Raw genomic sequence first — 21885 nt, forward strand, 5'->3', positions numbered from 1 at the left:
TGGGAAGTTGAAAATTACACATTTCCTTATTAATGTTGGCCTCACAGATGTTTAAGAATGCCTTCAAGCCTTGGTTAAAGGGCTGTAGGAGGACAAGGTCTGATTACCTTAAATAACAAAGGAATGTGATTATCTTAGATTGTAAGCTCCAAGGAGCAGGGCTCTTCTAACTCTCTTGTATTGAACTGTATTGTTGCTGTATTGTCTCCCATTATATTGTAAATCGCTGAACAAACTGTTGGTGCTACATAAATCCTGTATATTAATAATAATTTGGACAAGGCAGACCACTGCTCTCCTTTTTTGTTTGCATGGGGGGTGGGTTGTCAATTGCTTACACAAGTCCAGTATGTAACAGTATATAACACAAAGCTAGACTGGAAATATTTGTCTTGACCCAGAGCTTGCGTTAAGCATGTATGTATGTCATCAGGTGTATCATCCACGGAAAAGGAGGCCTGGTTCCTACTGCGGGCAGCATCCGGTCACCAAGGTAGACACTCAGGGGATGTCAACACTCACTCTGGGGTCACATCTGGCTCACCGGTAGGTCCAACGACGTCCAGCCTCCTGGTAGGTACTTCTCCTACGATGGTCCACCTTTCATGGCTCGCAAAATAACGAGCCACAAGGCAAAATGGTCCCCTTTTAGGGACCAAAATGGTCACCCATTTTGTCTTGTGGCTCATTACTTCTCCTACAATGGTCCACCTTTCATGGCTCGCAAAATAATGAGCCACAAGACAAAATTGTATTGATAGTGAAGCACATCTTTATTATATGATTCCAAAGAAAGGAAAAAACTCACATTTGAGCCTGCATCAGTCAGGTTAGCTTGCAACTTCCCTGGTGGTTAATGGCTCCCTGGTGGTTAGTGGCATCAGCTGGGTGAATCCCCTAAAAGGGGACCATTTTTCCTTGTGGCTCATTATTTTGCAAGCCATGAAAGGTGGACCATCATAGGAGAAGTACCTACCAGGAGGCTGGACGTCGTTGGACCTACCGGTGAGCCAGATGTGACCCCAGAGTGAGTGCTGACATCCCCTGAGTGTCTACCTTGGTGACCGGATGCTGCCCGCAGTAGGAACCAGGCCTCCTTTTCCATTAATGGTACACCTGATGACATACATACAACGCTCAGTTTGTATGTTCTTGTGGTAAGCGCATAAGTTCATTGGAATCTTCAGGATTTTACGCTGAATTGAACATTTGAAGTTTTTATTTTACAAGCCTACATGGTTTTATCCACCACACATGGAACTTGGACATACTTTAATTGATGTTACTGTGTTTCAGCAGAGATATTGCTATTAGAGTTTCTTGATGACATTTATTTAGCGCTGCATACCTTGCTGATTTGTTTGTTTAGTTTAGAGGTGTTGAGGATTGCCCTGTATGATAGCTGCTGCCGTTTTTTGCTTTGCGCTCACTTTCCTTATCATTTTTTGCGTTAAGCATGTGTCTGTGCTGATCATCGGCCATTCTATATAATGGAGGGACCCATGGCTGAAACAGCATCTTTAGTTAAGTATTCTTGTTATATTTTCTTTATCTGTCATTACTTGTAATAAATGTTTTACTTACAAGTATTTGTGTCATCTGTCTTTGCACATATCGCGTACAACCCCAAAACCCTAAAAAAACACAATTGATGGTTTTAATTCTACCTATAGATCACTTACAACATTTTGGGGCTCAGAGTTCTTCCAAATATGCAGCTAGTATAACGAGAACATGTCAAGACAAATTGTGGAAGGCACTTTTGCCAATCGCAATCGCAAAGCTGATAACCCCGGAGATTGATCATTTAACTGCTTCCACATGCCCACCCTGATAAATTCCCTTTAAGAATAATATTGTAAGAAAAATGGCTTACTAACTTTTGCCTAAAAGTGACTTGTCTCGAAGAATTGCCTAGCAAATAAATCTGTATTGAAGTGGAAATAAAGAGGCAGAAAGAGAGAAAGTAGAATTACAAATGGTAGCTAGCTTTTCTGTACAAAAAAAGATATAAACCAGTACTTAGAATTTATCATATTCTTTACCTGGGGCAGTGGCTGCAACACCACAACACTATATATATAAATTACACAAGATAGCATTATGAGGAGAGCTTAACCATCTTTTCATGTCAGACTACATAAAAAGGTTTAAAAATCATGCAACGCCTTTGGAAAGAAATCAGATCCCTATGTATTCTGCAGTGTCATGCAATTACGATGTGGCAAATGTGCCCTATGGTAGCCACACAGCTGCATTTATACCAGATACACAGTGAGCAAATTAAAACAAAAAAAAACGCACACACGCCTTACATGAAAATACAATTGACAAGGTCAATTTGTGTCAAACAGTTACAGCAACTTCTTCTATGTGTGATCACTGGGTCACACCTTCTTGCAGCAGTGTATCTGAAAATGTTCTCCTGCATAGTGCTGAATTTGGGGTACTTTGCTTTCCAAGGAGGTAGTGGTGAGGCCCAGCAGCATCACCAACACAAAGTCTGCTTCCAGGAAAGATCTTTGAAATAATTACCAGCTTGAAGTGGTCTTGAGAATGCTTATTCCTGTTCCTGCACCTTGGGGATTTGGAACTAACTGCATGAGATGGGGTACAGATCCAGATCTCTAAATAGTTAATCTAAAAACAATTTTAAATGATCAATATTGTATAAAAGATTGAGATATGAGATTACTAACCAATCAGTGATCAGATCCCTCAACATGGAAGTACAAGTATTCCCAGTAAATGTTGCCATGGTGAGAATTAACATTCTCATTAACTATTTCAGGTTCTGCTTGCACAAAATAGTATAAATCTTAGTGGTTGGACCTAAAACATTTGTGATTTTAAGTTACTAAATAAATATTATGAAGTCCTTATGTTTTTTCAGCTGTCCTGTTTATTACAAGTACTGATATAGCACCTTCTATTTACTCAGCACTTTAAATATAGGTATATATTGCACATTCACATCAATCCCTGCCCTCAAGAAGCTTACAATCTATGGTCCCCAAGTCACATTCATACATACACATACTGTAAAAATTGACCTCTTGAAGAGGGACAGAGAGGGTATGGAGATATATTGGGCAATCCATTGGCATTTTTAATCTTAATATATTAAGAACCACTAATTTAGGTCATCAGAAATTTCCTGAAATAATGTCAATGGATACTTGCCATTATCATTAATTTGTGGCCACAACCATTCACAACAGCTACTTTAAAAGGCACCAACTCTAAAACAAAGCAAACATTCAAACATTTACTTATCTTGAGTAAGAACTATTGACCGTCAACTACAAATGCATATCAGTTGCATATATAGCTAAATAAAACGTTATATAAAAACACATAATATTATAATGTAATGCCAAGATTCTGATTCTGATAATTAAGATTATGATGTACTGCCAAGAGTGGAATTTAAAAAAATTAAATGGGCGGTAAATTTAAAAAAGAGATTTTTAGGAGATTTACATTATGAATTCAGATTTGTTAAAAAAAATACATAAATAATAGGTACCTCAGTCTCTTCCTAGCCTGGCAAGTTTGTTATGGATCCTGGACTTATTTACATCTAAATCAATCACAATACAGGCTCAGAGAATGGTTATGTTCTAGGTGATACCTGTATTAGCATCTTAGAAGAGTCCTGGATCCATATCATTATCTCTAGACAAAGAGTGACCTCCACCCACTCTGATCCCTAATAAAAAGTCTGATGCTCTTCTGGACCCTCAATCATTGAAAAAAACTTAGCTGAGCGAGAAGGTAGCTTGGATCCTCATTTCAACAGACTAACCTAGGTGAAGTTCTTTTCTGTCCAATAGGACAAGATTCTCCATTCAACTGATCACAAGGTGACAATTTTTGTTCGGTAAGTTTGTGTCATTTGAGTTTTCCACTTTATGTTCAGTTTGATGAGCTGTGGATTAGGATAGGATGGCAAGGGAAGGACCATATTAGACTTTAGAAATGAAGACCTTTAGGGGTTTATTTACTAAAGCTGGAGAGTCCAAAATCAGACTCCCTTCTGCATAGAAACCAATCAGCTTCCAGGTTTCATTGCCAAAGCTTCATTGAACAAGCTGAGGTTAGAAGCTGATTGGTTTCTATGCAGAAGGGAGTCTGATTTTGGACTCTCCAGCTTTAGTAAATAAAACCCTTACTGTCTGTAGAAGAGCCATCACCATATTTGTATATGTTATGTATAAACAACCAAAACTTTTTTTCTGTATTGGGAAGAGTAGGAAAAAATTAGAACCACTTGTCGATTTGTATTTTGCAGTCTGCCCTGTTGGGAAGATTTCCCTTCAATTCCTGTCCCTGAGATTAAACAAATATCTACAAAAAATGAGGGGAATAGCCCTCTTACGCTGCCCATACATTATGCAATTTTCTTTTCTTCAACCATGTGTTGAAGGAAAGAAAAATTACTTGGATCCCCCATAAACAGAGTCACCTTCTGCAGAGCTACTGTATTCTGACAGCAGAAGATTTCCCTGCTGTTAGAATACAAAATGATCGCTGCTGCTGACTAGAGCTGTTGGCAGTGATCATAAGTAAAAACCCACATGCTGATTGACAGTACAACTATCCTACCCATAGGCAGATTGAAATTCAACTGTTTAATTTGAACCAGACACATTTTGATCCACCTATGGATGGCTTTAGGCATAAAATTACCTAAACATGTGCCAATACTGGAAGATTCACCTTCACCTCTTGCTCTGTGGCAACTGTAACATTTTTTGAATGTTAAAGACTTTTTTCTTTAAAATATTAGAACTGTATTTACAATGCATATACATTTGCTATAAAAACTGATTACTTCCCATTTTTAAACCAAAGATAGATTTATCATTATTACTTATAAAGATCCACAATCCCATGCATCTGAATTTTAATTGTTTATTTTAATTAAGAAATTGAAATAGCTTTTTATTGAAACCTGTACTTAGAATTATGTAGGCTGCAATTGCTGCCTTCCTAAGAATGTACTTTTTTTTTCAATAACCCCTGAACAAGCATGCAGATTAGAAAGTCAAAGCCAAGGCTCAACTTAATTTGCATACTTGTTCTGTCTTGGAATACCAGCCTTTACTAGCCTCTTCAGCAGTGGAAATGGTGGCAGCTTCTAAAGTCTTCTTACTCGATCCCCCTTTCAAAAATGCTTCGGGTTCAAGCTTGTGAAATGATTTAGACATTTGATTGTCATCATGGGTCAAAGAGGGTTTGCTCCATCAAACTGACCATGTTTTATAAGACTGTGCCTTTCCCTCTTCTCAGCCTAACACTATTTAACTTGGTAATCCAAGACTTCCTCAAAATTTATTTCTACTAGTTTAATTGGGGCTACCCATAGCAACCAATTAGCAAGTTTTTCCATTATTCTGACAAAGTCATGGAGTTTTGTTGTCTGACAGGATTTTCAAGACTCATGCTACAATATAATAAAGGATTTAGCAGGTTAAAAAGTTCACATGGGTGTCTCAATGGCCTATTTACCCATTTACATGGTGTTTGGTTTGGATGGGTCACAACATTTACACAAACCTTTAGAGTAATAAAAAAAACTATTTTTCTAACTTTACTCAGTAGCCATCTTTGATTTTTGCTTTAAATAAAACATTCAAACGTGGTTTCTTTGTACATAGTTGATCTGGACACTGTCAATGTACTGAACATGCCCAGAAATGTATTTTTTCTGCAATTGGCTCAATGCTGTTCCCCTTGCTGCAATGCTGGGGCTGATCATGTGTTTAGAACATGAAGATCTTCCCACTAAGCACTCATAGAAAATTACAGAAAAGCATGTATACATTTCAACAAACTTTGGTAGCTGGTAGGACAGAATGAAGTTATCTAACATCTTTTGGAGTCTAAGTAACTGACAAAGGGAAGATTTACAGTATTTCTTAGCAAAGGTGGAGTCCTACTTTAAAGATGTCATGCACATGGGCACTTGGAGATTAAGGACATAAATAATGCATTTCCTTGCCTCAAACCACAGTTGATGTGAACAGTCAACCTTACAAAATAAATTACAGAATGCGGGTAAACTCCAGTACTTCATTGAGTGAATGCAATTGCAATCAACTTCCATCTTATTTGTTTCACATAGCATAGCTTAGAAAATTACAATTTCAAAACCAAATGGCTGCACTCCAGCTGAGAAAAAAACCTGAGACAAAGTTGGTCTCAGACATGTTTGTCTCAGCTTTTGCTCAACTGAAAAACCAACAACCAGCTTTTACATTTTCAATTTCTAAGTTGTGTGAAGTAATTAAAGATAAAAACTGATTTGCTATGGATAATGGCACTAGTCAAGAGGGAACATGTCTCAGACACTTTATTAATCCCTCCCCACCAATGTGTCATCCTCCAAATGTTTAGATCTGCATATAATCAGAACTTCTATCAGTGTCCCTGTTTCTTCACCATGGTTTGCTTATTTTTATGCAAGGCTGAACACTCAGATCTTGCTTCAATAGAATTCATAGAAGGCCATTTATGACCTAGTTCCAAAGTTTTTTTTTCTGTTTTCAATGACTTTTGAAAATGTGCAATTTCATTTCAATAGGTAGAAGACCCCTGCACTCCAGCAGCATACAATGGAACCATCATTCACCACTGTGTATGCTAAGGATCTCTCTGACCACTATCTGTACATCAAGAGGCTGGGCCAAGGAACATTTGGCAAAGTCCTACATGTTCAGGAAAAGGCCACAGGTATGTAAAACAGTAATCTTCCGTGATACGGGGTTGGTTGGAAAACATGAATACAATTGATTCCTAAAGAAATCAAAGACAGATCTTTCAGATCCTGTGAGATCCAAGTAGAACAGAGATTTGTTAAGAAATTTTTTTTTATATCCTTTGTGTCTGAAGAAAATGTGTGTTTCACTTTTTAGCCCTCACAGTCTCCCCTTCATTTTTCTAGCACTGTATGGTAGACTGGAAGGGTGATGTGTTTGCCATGGACAATAAAAGCATCTGTGTGCTGTTCCTTCGAGTCTTGTTTAGGATCTAATTGTTGATGTGTCTTGTTTGTTTTAAGGTAACCCAGTGGCCATGAAGTTGGTGAGAAAGGACAGGACCAATTTGAGAGCCTTTCTGAAAGAGCTCTCCATGTCCATCTCTCTGTGTAACAATCCATGCATCATCACAACCTACCCACTCTTCATTGAAACCATGAAGTACTATATCTTGACCCAGGAACTGGCTACAGCTGGAACCCTACAACATCTAATTGAGTCCGAGGTGAGCAGTTTGTTTTAAATAACTTGCTTTTAACTTTAAGAAAGGAGACCCACTAAACCAAAAGTACAAATTAGAACTGTTACTGACATCAACTAAACAGTTTTCATTTCTGGAAAAAAATATTGATTGCTACTGCCAACAACTCCACATTTTGTTCAATACAGACATCTTGAAATCAATAATATCCCATCTTTACAACTATATGATTTTAAGAAGATATGGGCCTGATGAGGCTACTGTGAAAGTGTGCTGCATCAGTAACTGGCCCACTCCAGAACAAGGGAAGCAGATTAAAGCTTCATCATGCAAATTAAATTGTTAGATCTATAAATGACATTTGAAGTCAGCTCACGTTAATTGATTGCAACTAAAAAGGTACACATAGTGGAGATTTGAGATAAAAATCTACAAAACTTTCCATTTTCGTTCCATTATAGCTCTGCTCTTTTCACTAGGAACATTAATGTCTTGCACATACTTCAAAATACATCAACCCTGTTCTCCCTAATTACTTATTGCATGAAAGGAGATAGCCATACAAAAGGAACAAGGAAAAATGTCACAAAAATGTCTTTGGTTTTTGGTGATTCAACCCATATACAAACCATAGTTTTGGGCGAACAGACTGGTGAAAACTGCAAGCCAGCATTGCAAATTCCTTGAAAACAAATAAAGCCAAATAACATTATCTAAGTTTATTGTATTCCATGTGATATTGAAAGGTCTTATAAAAGTTTCTCTGTCTCATTTTTCAGGTGGGAATTCCAGAAGTAATGGTAAAACGCTGTGGAACACAGTTGGCCAGGGCTCTGGATTTTATGCAGAGCCGAAGATTGGTGCACAGAGACCTTAGAGCAGACAATGTCTTGCTCATGGACATGGAATGCCACGATATCAAATTGTGTGACTTTGGTCTCTCTCAGGCTATTGGCAGCCTTGTGAGTAAAATGTCCCATACCACCCCATATCTGACTCCAGAGCTGTGTGCCTTGAAGGATGACGAGTACTTAGTTTTAACTGCACGTGTGGATTCCTGGGCTTTAGCAGTTCTCCTCTACGTTGCTCTAACAGGAAACTATCCCTGGGAAAGTGCTGTGGAGGAGGATATCATGTACCAGGCCTTCAACTCCTGGCAGAAGAGTTCCAAAGTAATTTCCCCACCAGCTCACTGGAAGATGTTTACACAAGAGGCACTGAACATGTTCAAAAAACTCCTTTCTCAGGACCCTGACTCTCAAGCCTCTGTTCTTTCCATCACAAACTGTGTTCGTTACACGTGGACAACTGTAGAATTCTCAGAGGGGGAAATGACAGAGGAGGAAGACACAGAGTGGGAAATGACAGAGGAGGAAGACACAGAGGGGGAAATGACAGAGGAGGAAGACACAGAAGGGGAAATGACAGAGGAGGAAGACGCAGAAGGGGAAATGACAGAGGAGGAAGACGCAGAGGGGGAAATGACAGATGAGGAACACACAGAGGGGGAAATGACAGAGGAGGAAGACACAGAAGGGGAAATGACAGAGGAGGAACACGCAGAAGGGGAAATGACAGAGGAGGAAGACACAGAGGGGGAAATGACAGAGGAGGAAGACGCAGAGGGGGAAATGACAGAGGAGGAACACACAGAGGGGAAATGACAGAGGAGGAAGACGCAGAGGGGGAAATGACAGAGGAGGAAGACGCAGAGGGGGAAATGACAGAGGAGGAACACACAGAGGGGAAATGACAGAGGAGGAAGACGCAGAGGGGGAAATGACAGAGGAGGAACACACAGAGGGGGAAATGACAGAGGAGGAACACACAGAGGGGAAATGACAGAGGAGGAAGACGCAGAGGGGGAAATGACAGAGGAGGAACACACAGAGGGGGAAATGACAGAGGAGGAACACACAGAAGGGGAAATGACAGAGGAGGAACACACAAAGGAGGAACGACTTTTTTCCATTCAGCACTAGGAATCTACATAAGCACCAGCACATACTGACATATTGCAGCACTTAATTCTGAACTACAGTTGCAAGCCGTCCTCTTAACCTGCCAGTTTATACTTGCCTTGTTACATCCCTACTTTTCTGTGACCTTTAAACTCCCCTTACCCTTTTTTCAATTGATCCCTCTTACCTTCTGCTTATGCCATTGCTCTGTAACCCCATTATTGGGTTTGTGCTATTACATAGTAAATGATTTCACTTTCTGCGTGCCTTTTTAACTTCTTATAAAACCTAATAAAAAAAACTTTGAAAGCAATAGATGTTTGTCTGTTAAAAGCCTCATGTCTCATGAAACTATTTTATCTCCACTTCACTTGGCCCATTTTCCCCGCTCTTCTGAATAGGCACCTGATAGAACCTCGCAGTTTTATTGCCAGATAGTATCTAATATTAAAGAAAAAAGCCTGTCGCCAACTTACATTACAGCACAAAGGAAATTTGAAATGCTTACTTTCAATATTCCTTTGCATGTGCTGGAAAAAAAAGGCACCTCGTCCTCTTCTAGTAGTGTCTCATTACTGTGTGCTGGCCCAGCTTTTCTGCTTCATGCCTCTGCTCCCTTATGACTGTTTAAAAAAGGTTCTGTAGGGATCTGAAGGGAGAAGCAGAAAAGCCGGGCCAGCACAGACTGTAAATAGGCCCTTCCAGAAGAGGAGAGGGCTATGACATTCATAGTGGAAAGGGGCTGTGTTAGGGAATCGGCTCTGCAGTAGTTTCATTTTATTGCATATTAGTGGTGGAAAGGAGCATTGCAAGCAATTTATTTTCTATAAAAAAACACAACAACATTTCAAATAAGTGATTTTACCATTTTCAAGTTGTTGACAGTTATTTGAAGTGCCTACTTTTTTTCCCCTCTTTCTGTAATGTTCCTTTCTATCGGCAATGTGCTAGAAAATAAAATTACTGCAGAGCCAATACCCTAGCACAGCCCCCTCCCACTTTGAAGGTCATCGCCTTCTGTTCTGAAGGGCCTATTTACTGTCTGTGCTGGCCCAGCTTCATTGCTCTTCCCCTCACCTCCCTATAACTTTTATGTAGCTGTCAGGGGGAAGTGAATACTACAGAGCCTCAGCTCAGTCTGCTGGGACTGCTGACATAACATTCATGATGTCAGCAGATACCAGCAGTCTGAGCACTTTAGGATATCTACACAAGGAAGGTTTTTACAGATAAAAAACACGCATAACATGCACATAATCTACAAGATGGTTGTTGAAATTAATGGTCTTGTGACAGGGTCTCCTTGTGGAGTTCTAAGTCGTGTGATCATTTTGCGTGAAATTAGTTTTACATGCAATTTTATGGCTACAAATAGTAAAATATTGCAGGCTATTGCTGTATTTTGTACTTCCATTAATAAGCGGTACTTGCTACTCCTTTAAAGCGTGATCAATGCTTGAATCACTTTTCAGAGTAACTTGAAAGGTGGTGAAGAGAGAGATATGTCACCCCCCCACACTTTTTTTAACCCCCTAAATGGCAGACCACCACCCTGCAACCGTGTGCAACTGAGGCAGTTGCAGCACAGCTCTATTCAACCTGTCCATGAATGCAAAAGGCATTTAATTCCCGTCATGGCCACAGCATGTGTACATCTACAACCACTACTGTTTCAGCTAAAGGTGGAGTAGTTGAGAAGTGGTGAAACTGAAGCTCAACCATGGGGTTTTACTGCCACCAATTACGTGTGAACAAGCCCTTAAAGTGATTCTAAAGGCTTTTTTTAAAACACATTATCTGCTGTGTGCAGTGATTTTGCACAGAGCAGCCCGGATCCTCCTTTTGGGTTCCCTGTCAGCACTCCTGGCCCCTCCCTCCTGTTGGGTTCCCCCACAGCAAGCAGCTTGCTATGGGGGTACCCACTGCTCCATGTGTCCATTCACACGCCCCCTCAGCAAGCAGCTTGCTATGGGGGAAGCCACTGCGCCATGTGTCCATTCACACGCCCCCTCTCTCATTGGCTCACTTGCTGTGTTTGACACCAGTGAGAGCCAATGGCTTTCGCTTCTGTCTCAGCTATTGAGAAGAGGAAGTCCGAGGATAGTCGAGACTTCACTACACATTACTGGATCAAGAGGGGGGCTTAGGTGAGTATTAGGGGGGCTGGGGGGGGGTTGCTGCTCAGATTTTTTTACCTTTATGCATAGGTAGCACAAAATGTTTTGCAATTTGTTACTATGGGCTTACTGCACTTAAAGGGTTTGAGACTTGTTGGGCAATTGGTTGACAGTCAAATTTTTGGCTAGAGGTGGACCTTAAGTAGGGATAGTCAGAGCAAGTATTTCTTGCCAAGGTGTGATCATGTTTTCCCCCCCCCCCCCGCCCCCAGGGTAAGGGTGGATGTCTTAGAACCTTGCTCAGGTGTTAAGTCTGATATTGAGATTCCACCTCACTTCCTGCCAATGCAGAAATCTCTCCAATAGGGAGAAAAAAAAAACTCTTTAAGTAGAGCAGGGAATCGTTAGCAATTATGGCAATATTTTCATAGCTTCATAGGGTGCATGGACTAGGAGCTCCCAGGGCCCACCAAAAACAATATGTAGGAGAACCCGAATTAAAGGTGGGATCTTTACCCTACCTTCTCCTGCTGTGTGTCCCTTGCTTGATGTGGTGCTCCTTGGGCAGATCCGGAGGGCGATGAGAGTCCGATTCCCGGCTGGAGGAGAGGCGGGTGCTGGTGAGAACGGAGCAGTGAATGCTGGGAGCACCCACGTGACAGCTGCAAGGAACCCTGGGAAATGCTGTTTGTGGTGAGGAAGGAAACCAGCAGACAAGAGAAGACCAAAACCGACAGGTATACATGGTGGGTGACCCCCCTGATCAGGAAACAGAAACAGGGCACGGGGAGCTAGAGATCATCCAGCAACTTGTGGTGATGAGCCTCATTATAAAGGCTGTCCGGCACCAAACTGAAGCTGATGTGTACTTCTGCGGCCATGCCGGAAATGCCAGATCTTCCAGAACTTCTGCAGTGGACAGGACCCTGACATCTTAGCAGAAGGAATAGTGCCCTATCATTGGTCTTAGCAGAAAGAATAGTGTCCCATCAATGATGTCAGTAGGAAGAATAGTGCCCCATCATTGGTCTTAACAGGAATAGTGCCCCATTAATGGTGTTAGTGTGAAGAACAGTGTCTCATCTCTGGTGACAGTTGGAGGAATATTGTCCCAAGGGCCGGATAGAGGCAAGCAAAGGGCCACAGTTTGGAGTCCACTGATCTAGTGTGTTAGCTCTCAGTCCTGTATATATATATTACGCTGGCTTTAAGTCCTGTAGATCTGCTGTGTTAGATCCCACGCAAATAGATCTGCTGTGCTGACTCTCACTCCTGTAGATCTTCTGTGCTGACTCTCACTTGCTTAAATCTGCTGTGCTTACTCTCACTCCTGTAGATTTGTTGTGCTGACTCTCACCCCTGTAGATCTGCTGTGCTGACTCTCACTCCTGTAGATTTGCTGTGCTGACTCTCCTGTAGATCTGCTGTGCTGACTCTCACTTGCTTAAATCTGCTGTGCTGACTCTCACTTGCTTAAATCTGCTGTGCTGACTCTCACTCCTGTAGATCTGCTGTGCTGACTCTCACTCCTGTAGATCTGCTGTGCTGACTCTCCTGTAGATCTGCTGTGCTGACTCTCACTTGCTTAAATCTGCTGTGCTGACTCTCACTCCTGTAGATCTGCTGTGCTAACTCTCACTTCTATAGAACTTCTGCGCTGACTGTCACTTCTGCAGATCTTCTGTGCTGACTGTCACTTCTGCAAACCTTCTGTGCTGACTGTCACTTCTGCAAACCTTCTGTGCTGACTCTCACTTGCTTAAATCTGCTGTTCTGACTCTCACTCCTGTAGATCTGCTGTGCTGACTCTCCTGTAGATCTTCTGTGCTGACTCCCACTTCTGTAGATCTGCTGTGCTGACTCTCACTTGCTTAAATCTGCTATGCTGACTCTCACTCCTGTAGGTCTGCTGTGCTAACTCTCACTTCTATAGATCTTCTGCGCTGACTGTCACTTCTGTAGATCTTCTGTGCTGACTGTCACTTCTGTAAATCTTCTGTGCTGACTGTAACTTCTGTAAATCTTCTGTGCTGACTGTCACTTCTGTAGATCTTCTGTGCTGACTCTCACTTCTGTAGATCTTCTGTGCTGAATCTCACTGGCGTAGATCTGTTGTGCTGACTCTCACTTGCGTAGATCTGCTGTGCTGACTCTCACTTTTGTAGTGCTTCTATGCTGACTCTCACTCCTGTAGTTCTGCTGTGCTGACTCTCACTCTTGTTGATCTGCTGTGCTAACTCTCACTTCTGTAGATCTTCTGAGCTGACTGTCACTTCTGCAGATCTTCTGTGCTGTCACTTCTGTAAATCTTCTGTGCTGACTCTCACTTCTGTAGATCTTCTGTGCTAACTGCTACTTCTGTAAATCTTCTGTGTTGACTGTCACTTCTGTAAATCTTCTGTGATGATTCTCACTTCTGTAGATCTTCTGTGCTGACTGTCACTTTTGTAGATCTACTGTGCTGACTGTCACTTCTGTAGATCTTCTGTGCTGTCACTTCTGTAGATCTTCTGTGCTGACTCTCACTTCTGTAGATCTTCTGTGCTGACTCTCACTTGCGTAGATCTGCTGTGTTGACTCTCACTAGCGTAGATCTGCTGTGCTGACTCTCACTTGCGTAGATCTGCTGTGCTGACTCTCACGTGCGTAGATCTGCTGTGCTGACTCTCACTTGCGTAGATCTGCTGTGCTGACTCTCACTTGCGTAGATCTGCTGTGCTGACTCTAACTTCTGTAGATCTTCTCTGCTTACTGACATTTCTGTAGATCTGTGCTGACTCTCAATTCTGTAGAACTTCTGTGCTGACTCTCACTTCTGTAGATCTGTGCTGACTCTCACTTCTGTAGATCTGCTGTGCTCTCACGTCTGTAGATCAGCTGTGCTCTCACTTCTGTAGATCTTCTGTGCTGACTCTCACTCCTGTAGATCTTCTGTGCTGAATCTCACTTGCGTAGATCTGCTGTGCTGACTCTCACTTGCGTAGATCTGCTGTGCTGACTCTCACTTTTGTAGTTCTTCTATGCTGACTCTCACTCCTGTAGATCTGCTGTGCTGACTCTCACTCTTGTTGATCTGCTGTGCTAACTCTCACTTCTGTAGATCTTCTGAGCTGACTGTAAATTCTGCAGATCTTCTGTGCTGTCACTGCTGTAAATCTTCTGTGCTGACTCTCACTTCTGTAGATCTTCTGTGCTAACTGCTACTTCTGTAAATCTTCTGTTTTGACTGTCACTTCTGTAAATCTTCTGTGCTGATTCTCACTTCTGTAGATCTTCTGTGCTGACTGTCACTTCTGTAGATCTACTGTGCTGACTCTCACTTCTGTCGATCTTCTGTGCTGACTCTCACTTTTGTAGATCTTCTGTGCTGACTCTCACTTGCGTAGATCTGCTGTGCTGACTCTCACTTGCGTAGATCTGCTGTGCTGACTCTCACTTGCGTAGATCTGCTGTGCTGACTCTCACTTGCGTAGATCTGCTGTGCTGACTGACGTTTCTGTAGATCTTCTGTGCTGACTCTAACTTCTGTAGATCTTCTGTGCTGACTCTCACTTCTGTAGATCTGCTGTGCTGACTCTCACTTGCGTAGATCTGCTGTGCTGATTCTCACTTGCGTAGATATGCTGTGCTCTCACGTCTGTAGATCAGCTGTGCTCTCACTTCTATAGATCTTCTGTGCTGACTCTCACTTCTGTAGATCTTCTGTGCTGACTCTCACTTCTGTAGATCTGCTGTGCTGACTCTCACTTTTGTAGTTCTTCTATGCTGACTCTCACTCCTGTAGATCTGCTGTGCTGACTCTCACTTGCGTAGATCTGCTGTGCTGACTCTCACTTCTGTAGATCTTCTGTGCTGACTGACGTTTCTGTAGATCTTCTGTGCTGACTCTCAATTCTGTAGATCCGCTGTGCTCTCACTTCTGTAGATCTTCTGTGCTGACTGTCACTTCTGTAGATCTACTGTGCTGACTGTCACTTCTGAAGATCTTCTGTGCTGTCTCTCACTTCTGTAGGTCTGCTGTGCTGACTCGCACTTGCGTAGATCTGCTGTGCTGACTCTCACTTCTGTAGATCTTCTGTGCTGTCTGACGTTTCTGTAGATCTTCTGTGCTGACTCTCAATTCTGTAGATCTTCTGTGCTGACTCTCACTTCTGTAGATCTGCTGTGCTGACTCTCACTTCTGTAGATCTGCTGTGCTGACTCTCACTTGCGTAGATCTGCTGTGCTGACTGACGTTTCTGTAGATCTACTGTGCTGACTCTAACTTTTGTAGATCTTCTGTGCTGACTCTCACTTCTGTAGATCTTCTGTGCTGACTCTCACTTCTGTAGATCTGCTGTGCTGACTCTCACTTGCGTAGATCTGCTGTGCTGATTCTCACTTGCGTAGATCTGCTGTGCTCTCACGTCTGTAGATCAGCTGTGCTCTCACTTCTGTTGATCTTCTGTGCTGACTCTCACTTCTGTAGATCTTCTGTGCTGACTCTCACTTCTGTAGATCTGCTGTGCTGACTCTCACTTTTGTAGTTCTTCTATGCTGACTCTCACTCCTGTAGATCTGATGTGCTGACTCTCGCTTCTGTAGATCTTCTGAGCTGACTGTCACTTCTGCAGATCTTCTGTGCTGTCACTTCTGTAAATCTTCTGTGCTGACTCTCACTTCTGTAGATCCGCTGTGCTCTCACTGCTGTAGATCTTCTGTGCTGACTGTCACTTCTGTAGATCTACTGTGCTGACTGTCACTTCTGAAGATCTTCTGTGCTGTCTCTCACTTCTGTAGATCTGCTGTGCTGACTCGCACTTGCGTAGATCTGCTGTGCTGACTCTCACTTGCGTAGATCTGCTGTGCTGACTCTCACTTCTGTAGATCTTCTGTGCTGACTGACGTTTCTGTAGATCTTCTGTGCTGACTCTCAATTCTGTAGATCCGCTGTGCTCTCACTTCTGTAGATCTTCTGTGCTGACTGTCACTTCTGTAGATCTACTGTGCTGACTGTCACTTCTGAAGATCTTCTGTGCTGTCTGACGTTTCTGTAGATCTTCTGTGCTGACTCTCAATTCTGTAGATCTTCTGTGCTGACTCTCACTTCTGTAGATCTGCTGTGCTAACTCGCACTTGCGTAGATCTGCTGTGCTGACTCTCACTTCTGTAGATCTTCTGTGCTGTCTGACGTTTCTGTAGATCTTCTGTGCTGACTCTCAATTGTGTAGATCTTCTGTGCTGACTCTCACTTCTGTAGATCTGTGCTGACTCTCACTTCTGTAGATCTGCTGTGCTCTCACGTCTGTAGATCAGCTGTGCTCTCACTTCTGTAGATCTTCTGTGCTGACTCTCACTTCTGTAGATCTTCTGTGCTGACTCTCATTTGCGTAGATCTGCTGTGCTGACTCTCACTTTTGTAGTTCTTCTATGCTGACTCTCACTCCTGTAGATCTGATGTGCTGACTCTCACTTCTGAAGATCTTCTAAGCTGACTGTCACTTCTGCAGATCTTCTGTGCTGTCACTTCTGTAAATCTTCTGTGCTGACTCTCACATCTGTAGATCCGCTGTGCTCTCACTTCTGTAGATCAGCTGTGCTCTCATGTCTGTAGATCAGCTGTGCCCTAATTTCTGTAGATCTTCTGTGCTGGCTCTCACTTCTGTAGATCTGCTGTGCTAACTCTCACTTATATAGATCTTCTGCGCTGACTGTCACTTCTGCAGATCTTCTGTGCTGACTGTAACTTCTGTAGATCTTCTGTGCTGTCTGTCACTTCTGTAAATCTTCTGTGCTGACTGTCACTTCTGTAAATCTGTGCTGACTGTCACTTCTGTAAATCTGTGCTGACTGTCACTTCTGTAAATCTTCTGTGCTGACTCTCACTTCTGTAGATCTTCTGTGCTGACTCTCACTTCTGTAGATCTTCTGTGCTGAATCTCACTTGCGTAGAACTGCTGTGCTGACTCTCACTTGCGTAGATCTGCTGTTCTGACTCTCACTTTTGTAGTTCTTCTATGCTGACTCTCACTCCTGTAGATCTGCTGTGCTGACTCTCACTCTTGTTGATCTGCTGTGCTAACTCTCACTTCTGTAGATCTTCTGAGCTGACTGTAAATTCTGCAGATCTTCTGTGCTGTCACTGCTGTAAATCTTCTGTGCTGACTCTCACTTCTGTAGATCTTCTGTGCTAACTGCTACTTCTGTAAATCTTCTGTTTTGACTGTCACTTCTGTAAATCTTCTGTGCTGATTCTCACTTCTGTAGACTTCTGTGCTGACTGTCACTTCTGTAGATCTACTGTGCTGACTCTCACTTCTGTCGATCTTCTGTGCTGACTCTCACTTTTGTAGATCTTCTGTGCTGACTCTCACTTGCGTAGATCTGCTGTGCTGACTCTCACTTGCGTAGATCTGCTGTGCTGACTCTCACTTGCGTAGATCTGCTGTGCTGACTCTCACTTGCGTAGATCTGCTGTGCTGACTGACGTTTCTGTAGATCTTCTGTGCTGACTCTAACTTCTGTAGATCTTCTGTGCTGACTCTCACTTCTGTAGATCTGCTGTGCTGACTCTCACTTGCGTAGATCTGCTGTGCTCTCACGTCTGTAGATCAGCTGTGCTCTCACTTCTGTAGATCTTCTGTGCTGACTCTCACTTCTGTAGATCTTCTGTGCTGACTCTCACTTCTGTAGATCTGCTGTGCTGACTCTCACTTTTGTAGTTCTTCTATGCTGACTCTCACTCCTGTAGATCTGCTGTGCTGACTCGCACTTGCGTAGATCTGCTGTGCTGACTCTCACTTCTGTAGATCTTCTGTGCTGACTGACGTTTCTGTAGATCTTCTGTGTTGACTCTCAATTCTGTAGATCCGCTGTGCTCTCACTTCTGTAGATCTTCTGTGCTGACTGTCACTTCTGTAGATCTACTGTGCTGACTGTCACTTCTGAAGATCTTCTGTGCTGTCTCTCACTTCTGTAGGTCTGCTGTGCTGACTCGCACTTGCGTAGATCTGCTGTGCTGACTCTCACTTCTGTAGATCTTCTGTGCTGTCTGACGTTTCTGTAGATCTTCTGTGCTGACTCTCAATTCTGTAGATCTTCTGTGCTGACTCTCACTTCTGTAGATCTGTGCTGACTCTCACTTCTGTAGATCTGCTGTGCTGACTCTCACTTGCGTAGATCTGCTGTGCTGACTGATGTTTCTGTAGATCTACTGTGCTGACTCTAACTTTTGTAGATCTTCTGTGCTGACTCTCACTTCTGTAGATCTTCTGTGCTGACTCTCACTTCTGTAGATCTGCTGTGCTGACTCTCACTTTTGTAGTTCTTCTATGCTGACTCTCACTCCTGTAGATCTGATGTGCTGACTCTCGCTTCTGTAGATCTTCTGAGCTGACTGTCACTTCTGCAGATCTTCTGTGCTGTCACTTCTGTAAATCTTCTGTGCTGACTCTCACTTATGTAGATCCGCTGTGCTCTCACTTCTGTAGATCTTCTGTGCTGACTGTCACTTCTGTAGATCTACTGTGCTGACTGTCACTTCTGAAGATCTTCTGTGCTGTCTCTCACTTCTGTAGATCTGCTGTGCTGACTCGCACTTGCGTAGATCTGCTGTGCTGACTCTCACTTGCGTAGATCTGCTGTGCTGACTCTCACTTCTGTAGATCTTCTGTGCTGACTGACGTTTCTGTAGATCTTCTGTGCTGACTCTCAATTCTGTAGATCCGCTGTGCTCTCACTTCTGTAGATCTTCTGTGCTGACTGTCACTTCTGTAGATCTACTGTGCTGACTGTCACTTCTGAAGATCTTCTGTGCTGTCTGACGTTTCTGTAGATCTTCTGTGCTGACTCTCAATTCTGTAGATCTTCTGTGCTGACTCTCACTTCTGTAGATCTGCTGTGCTAACTCGCACTTGCGTAGATCTGATGTGCTGACTCTCACTTCTGTAGATCTTCTGTGCTGTCTGACGTTTCTTTAGATCTTCTGTGCTGACTCTCAATTCTGTAGATCTTCTGTGCTGACTCTCACTTCTGTAGATCTGTGCTGACTCTCACTTCTGTAGATCTGCTGTGCTCTCACGTCTGTAGATCAGCTGTGCTCTCACTTCTGTAGATCTTCTGTGCTGACTCTCACTTCTGTAGATCTTCTGTGCTGACTCTCACTTCTGTAGATCTTCTGTGCTGACTCTCATTTGCGTAGATCTGCTGTGCTGACTCTCACTTTTGTAGTTCTTCTATGCTGACTCTCACTCCTGTAGATCTGATGTGCTGACTCTCACTTCTGAAGATCTTCTAAGCTGACTGTCACTTCTGCAGATCTTCTGTGCTGTCACTTCTGTAAATCTTCTGTGCTGACTCTCACATCTGTAGATCCGCTGTGCTCTCACTTCTGTAGATCAGCTGTGCTCTCATGTCTGTAGATCAGCTGTGCCCTAACTTCTGTAGATCTTCTGTGCTGGCTCTCACTTCTGTAGATCTGCTGTGCTAACTCTCACTTATATAGATCTTCTGCGCTGACTGTCACTTCTGCAGATCTTCTGTGCTGACTGTAACTTCTGTAGATCTTCTGTGCTGTCTGTCACTTCTGTAAATCTTCTGTGCTGACTGTCACTTCTGTAAATCTGTGCTGACTGTCACTTCTGTAAATCTGTGCTGACTGTCACTTCTGTAAATCTTCCGTGCTGACTCTCACTTCTGTAGATCTTCTGTGCTGACTCTCACTTCTGTAGATCTTCTGTGCTGAATCTCACTTGCGTAGAACTGCTGTGCTGACTCTCACTTGCGTAGATCTGCTGTTCTGACTCTCACTTTTGTATTCTTCTATGCTGACTCTCACTCCTGTAGATCTGCTGTGCTGACTCTCACTCTTGTTGATCTGCTGTGCTAACTCTCACTTCTGTAGATCTTCTGAGCTGACTGTCACTTCTGCAGATCTTCTGTGCTGTCACTTCTGTAAATCTTCTGTGCTGACTCTCACTTCTTTAGATCTTCTGTGCTAACTGCTACTTCTGTAAATCTTCTGTGTTGACTGTCACTTCTGTAAATCTTCTGTGCTGATTCTCACTTCTGTAGATCTTCTGTGCTGACTCTCACTTGCGTAGATCTGCTGTGCTGACTCTCACTTCTGTAGATCTTCTGTGCTGACTGACGTTTCTGTAGATCTTCTGTGCTGACTCTCAATTCTGTAGATCCGCTGTGCTCTCACTTCTGTAGATCTTCTGTGCTGACTGTCACTTCTGTAGATCTACTGTGCTGACTGTCACTTCTGAAGATCTTCTGTGCTGTCTGACGTTTCTGTAGATCTTCTGTGCTGACTCTCAATTCTGTAGATCTTCTGTGCTGACTCTCACTTCTGTAGATCTGCTGTGCTAACTCGCACTTGCGTAGATCTGATGTGCTGACTCTCACTTCTGTAGATCTTCTGTGCTGTCTGACGTTTCTTTAGATCTTCTGTGCTGACTCTCAATTCTGTAGATCTTCTGTGCTGACTCTCACTTCTGTAGATCTGTGCTGACTCTCACTTCTGTAGATCTGCTGTGCTCTCACGTCTGTAGATCAGCTGTGCTCTCACTTCTGTAGATCTTCTGTGCTGACTCTCACTTCTGTAGATCTTCTGTGCTGACTCTCACTTCTGTAGATCTTCTGTGCTGACTCTCATTTGCGTAGATCTGCTGTGCTGACTCTCACTTTTGTAGTTCTTCTATGCTGACTCTCACTCCTGTAGATCTGATGTGCTGACTCTCACTTCTGAAGATCTTCTAAGCTGACTGTCACTTCTGCAGATCTTCTGTGCTGTCACTTCTGTAAATCTTCTGTGCTGACTCTCACATCTGTAGATCCGCTGTGCTCTCACTTCTGTAGATCAGCTGTGCTCTCATGTCTGTAGATCAGCTGTGCCCTAACTTCTGTAGATCTTCTGTGCTGGCTCTCACTTCTGTAGATCTGCTGTGCTAACTCTCACTTATATAGATCTTCTGCGCTGACTGTCACTTCTGCAGATCTTCTGTGCTGACTGTAACTTCTGTAGATCTTCTGTGCTGTCTGTCACTTCTGTAAATCTTCTGTGCTGACTGTCACTTCTGTAAATCTGTGCTGACTGTCACTTCTGTAAATCTGTGCTGACTGTCACTTCTGTAAATCTTCCGTGCTGACTCTCACTTCTGTAGATCTTCTGTGCTGACTCTCACTTCTGTAGATCTTCTGTGCTGAATCTCACTTGCGTAGAACTGCTGTGCTGACTCTCACTTGCGTAGATCTGCTGTTCTGACTCTCACTTTTGTATTCTTCTATGCTGACTCTCACTCCTGTAGATCTGCTGTGCTGACTCTCACTCTTGTTGATCTGCTGTGCTAACTCTCACTTCTGTAGATCTTCTGAGCTGACTGTCACTTCTGCAGATCTTCTGTGCTGTCACTTCTGTAAATCTTCTGTGCTGACTCTCACTTCTTTAGATCTTCTGTGCTAACTGCTACTTCTGTAAATCTTCTGTGTTGACTGTCACTTCTGTAAATCTTCTGTGCTGATTCTCACTTCTGTAGATCTTCTGTGCTGACTGTCACTTCTGTAGATCTACTGTGCTGACT

The 21885-nt window shown here is 42.9% G+C and overlaps 1 protein-coding gene across 1 annotated transcript; it reads left to right on the forward strand.

The window, feature by feature from the left end:
* The first annotated feature begins 6620 nt into the window (after positions 1-6620).
* On the forward strand, positions 6621-8909 carry LOC149455545 (serine/threonine-protein kinase SBK1-like). Its single transcript, XM_089685965.1, has 3 exons — positions 6621-6738; positions 7067-7269; positions 8025-8909. Exons 1-3 carry the CDS (start codon positions 6621-6623, stop codon positions 8907-8909), a joined length of 1206 nt encoding a protein of 401 aa, XP_089542091.1.
* The last annotated feature ends 12976 nt before the right edge of the window (positions 8910-21885 follow it).

The sequence above is a fragment of the Staurois parvus genome, unplaced genomic scaffold, assembly GCF_062004578.1.
Source record: "Staurois parvus isolate SC_StPar_1 unplaced genomic scaffold, SC_StPar_1.0 ptg000390l, whole genome shotgun sequence".
Classification (NCBI taxonomy): domain Eukaryota; kingdom Metazoa; phylum Chordata; class Amphibia; order Anura; family Ranidae; genus Staurois; species Staurois parvus.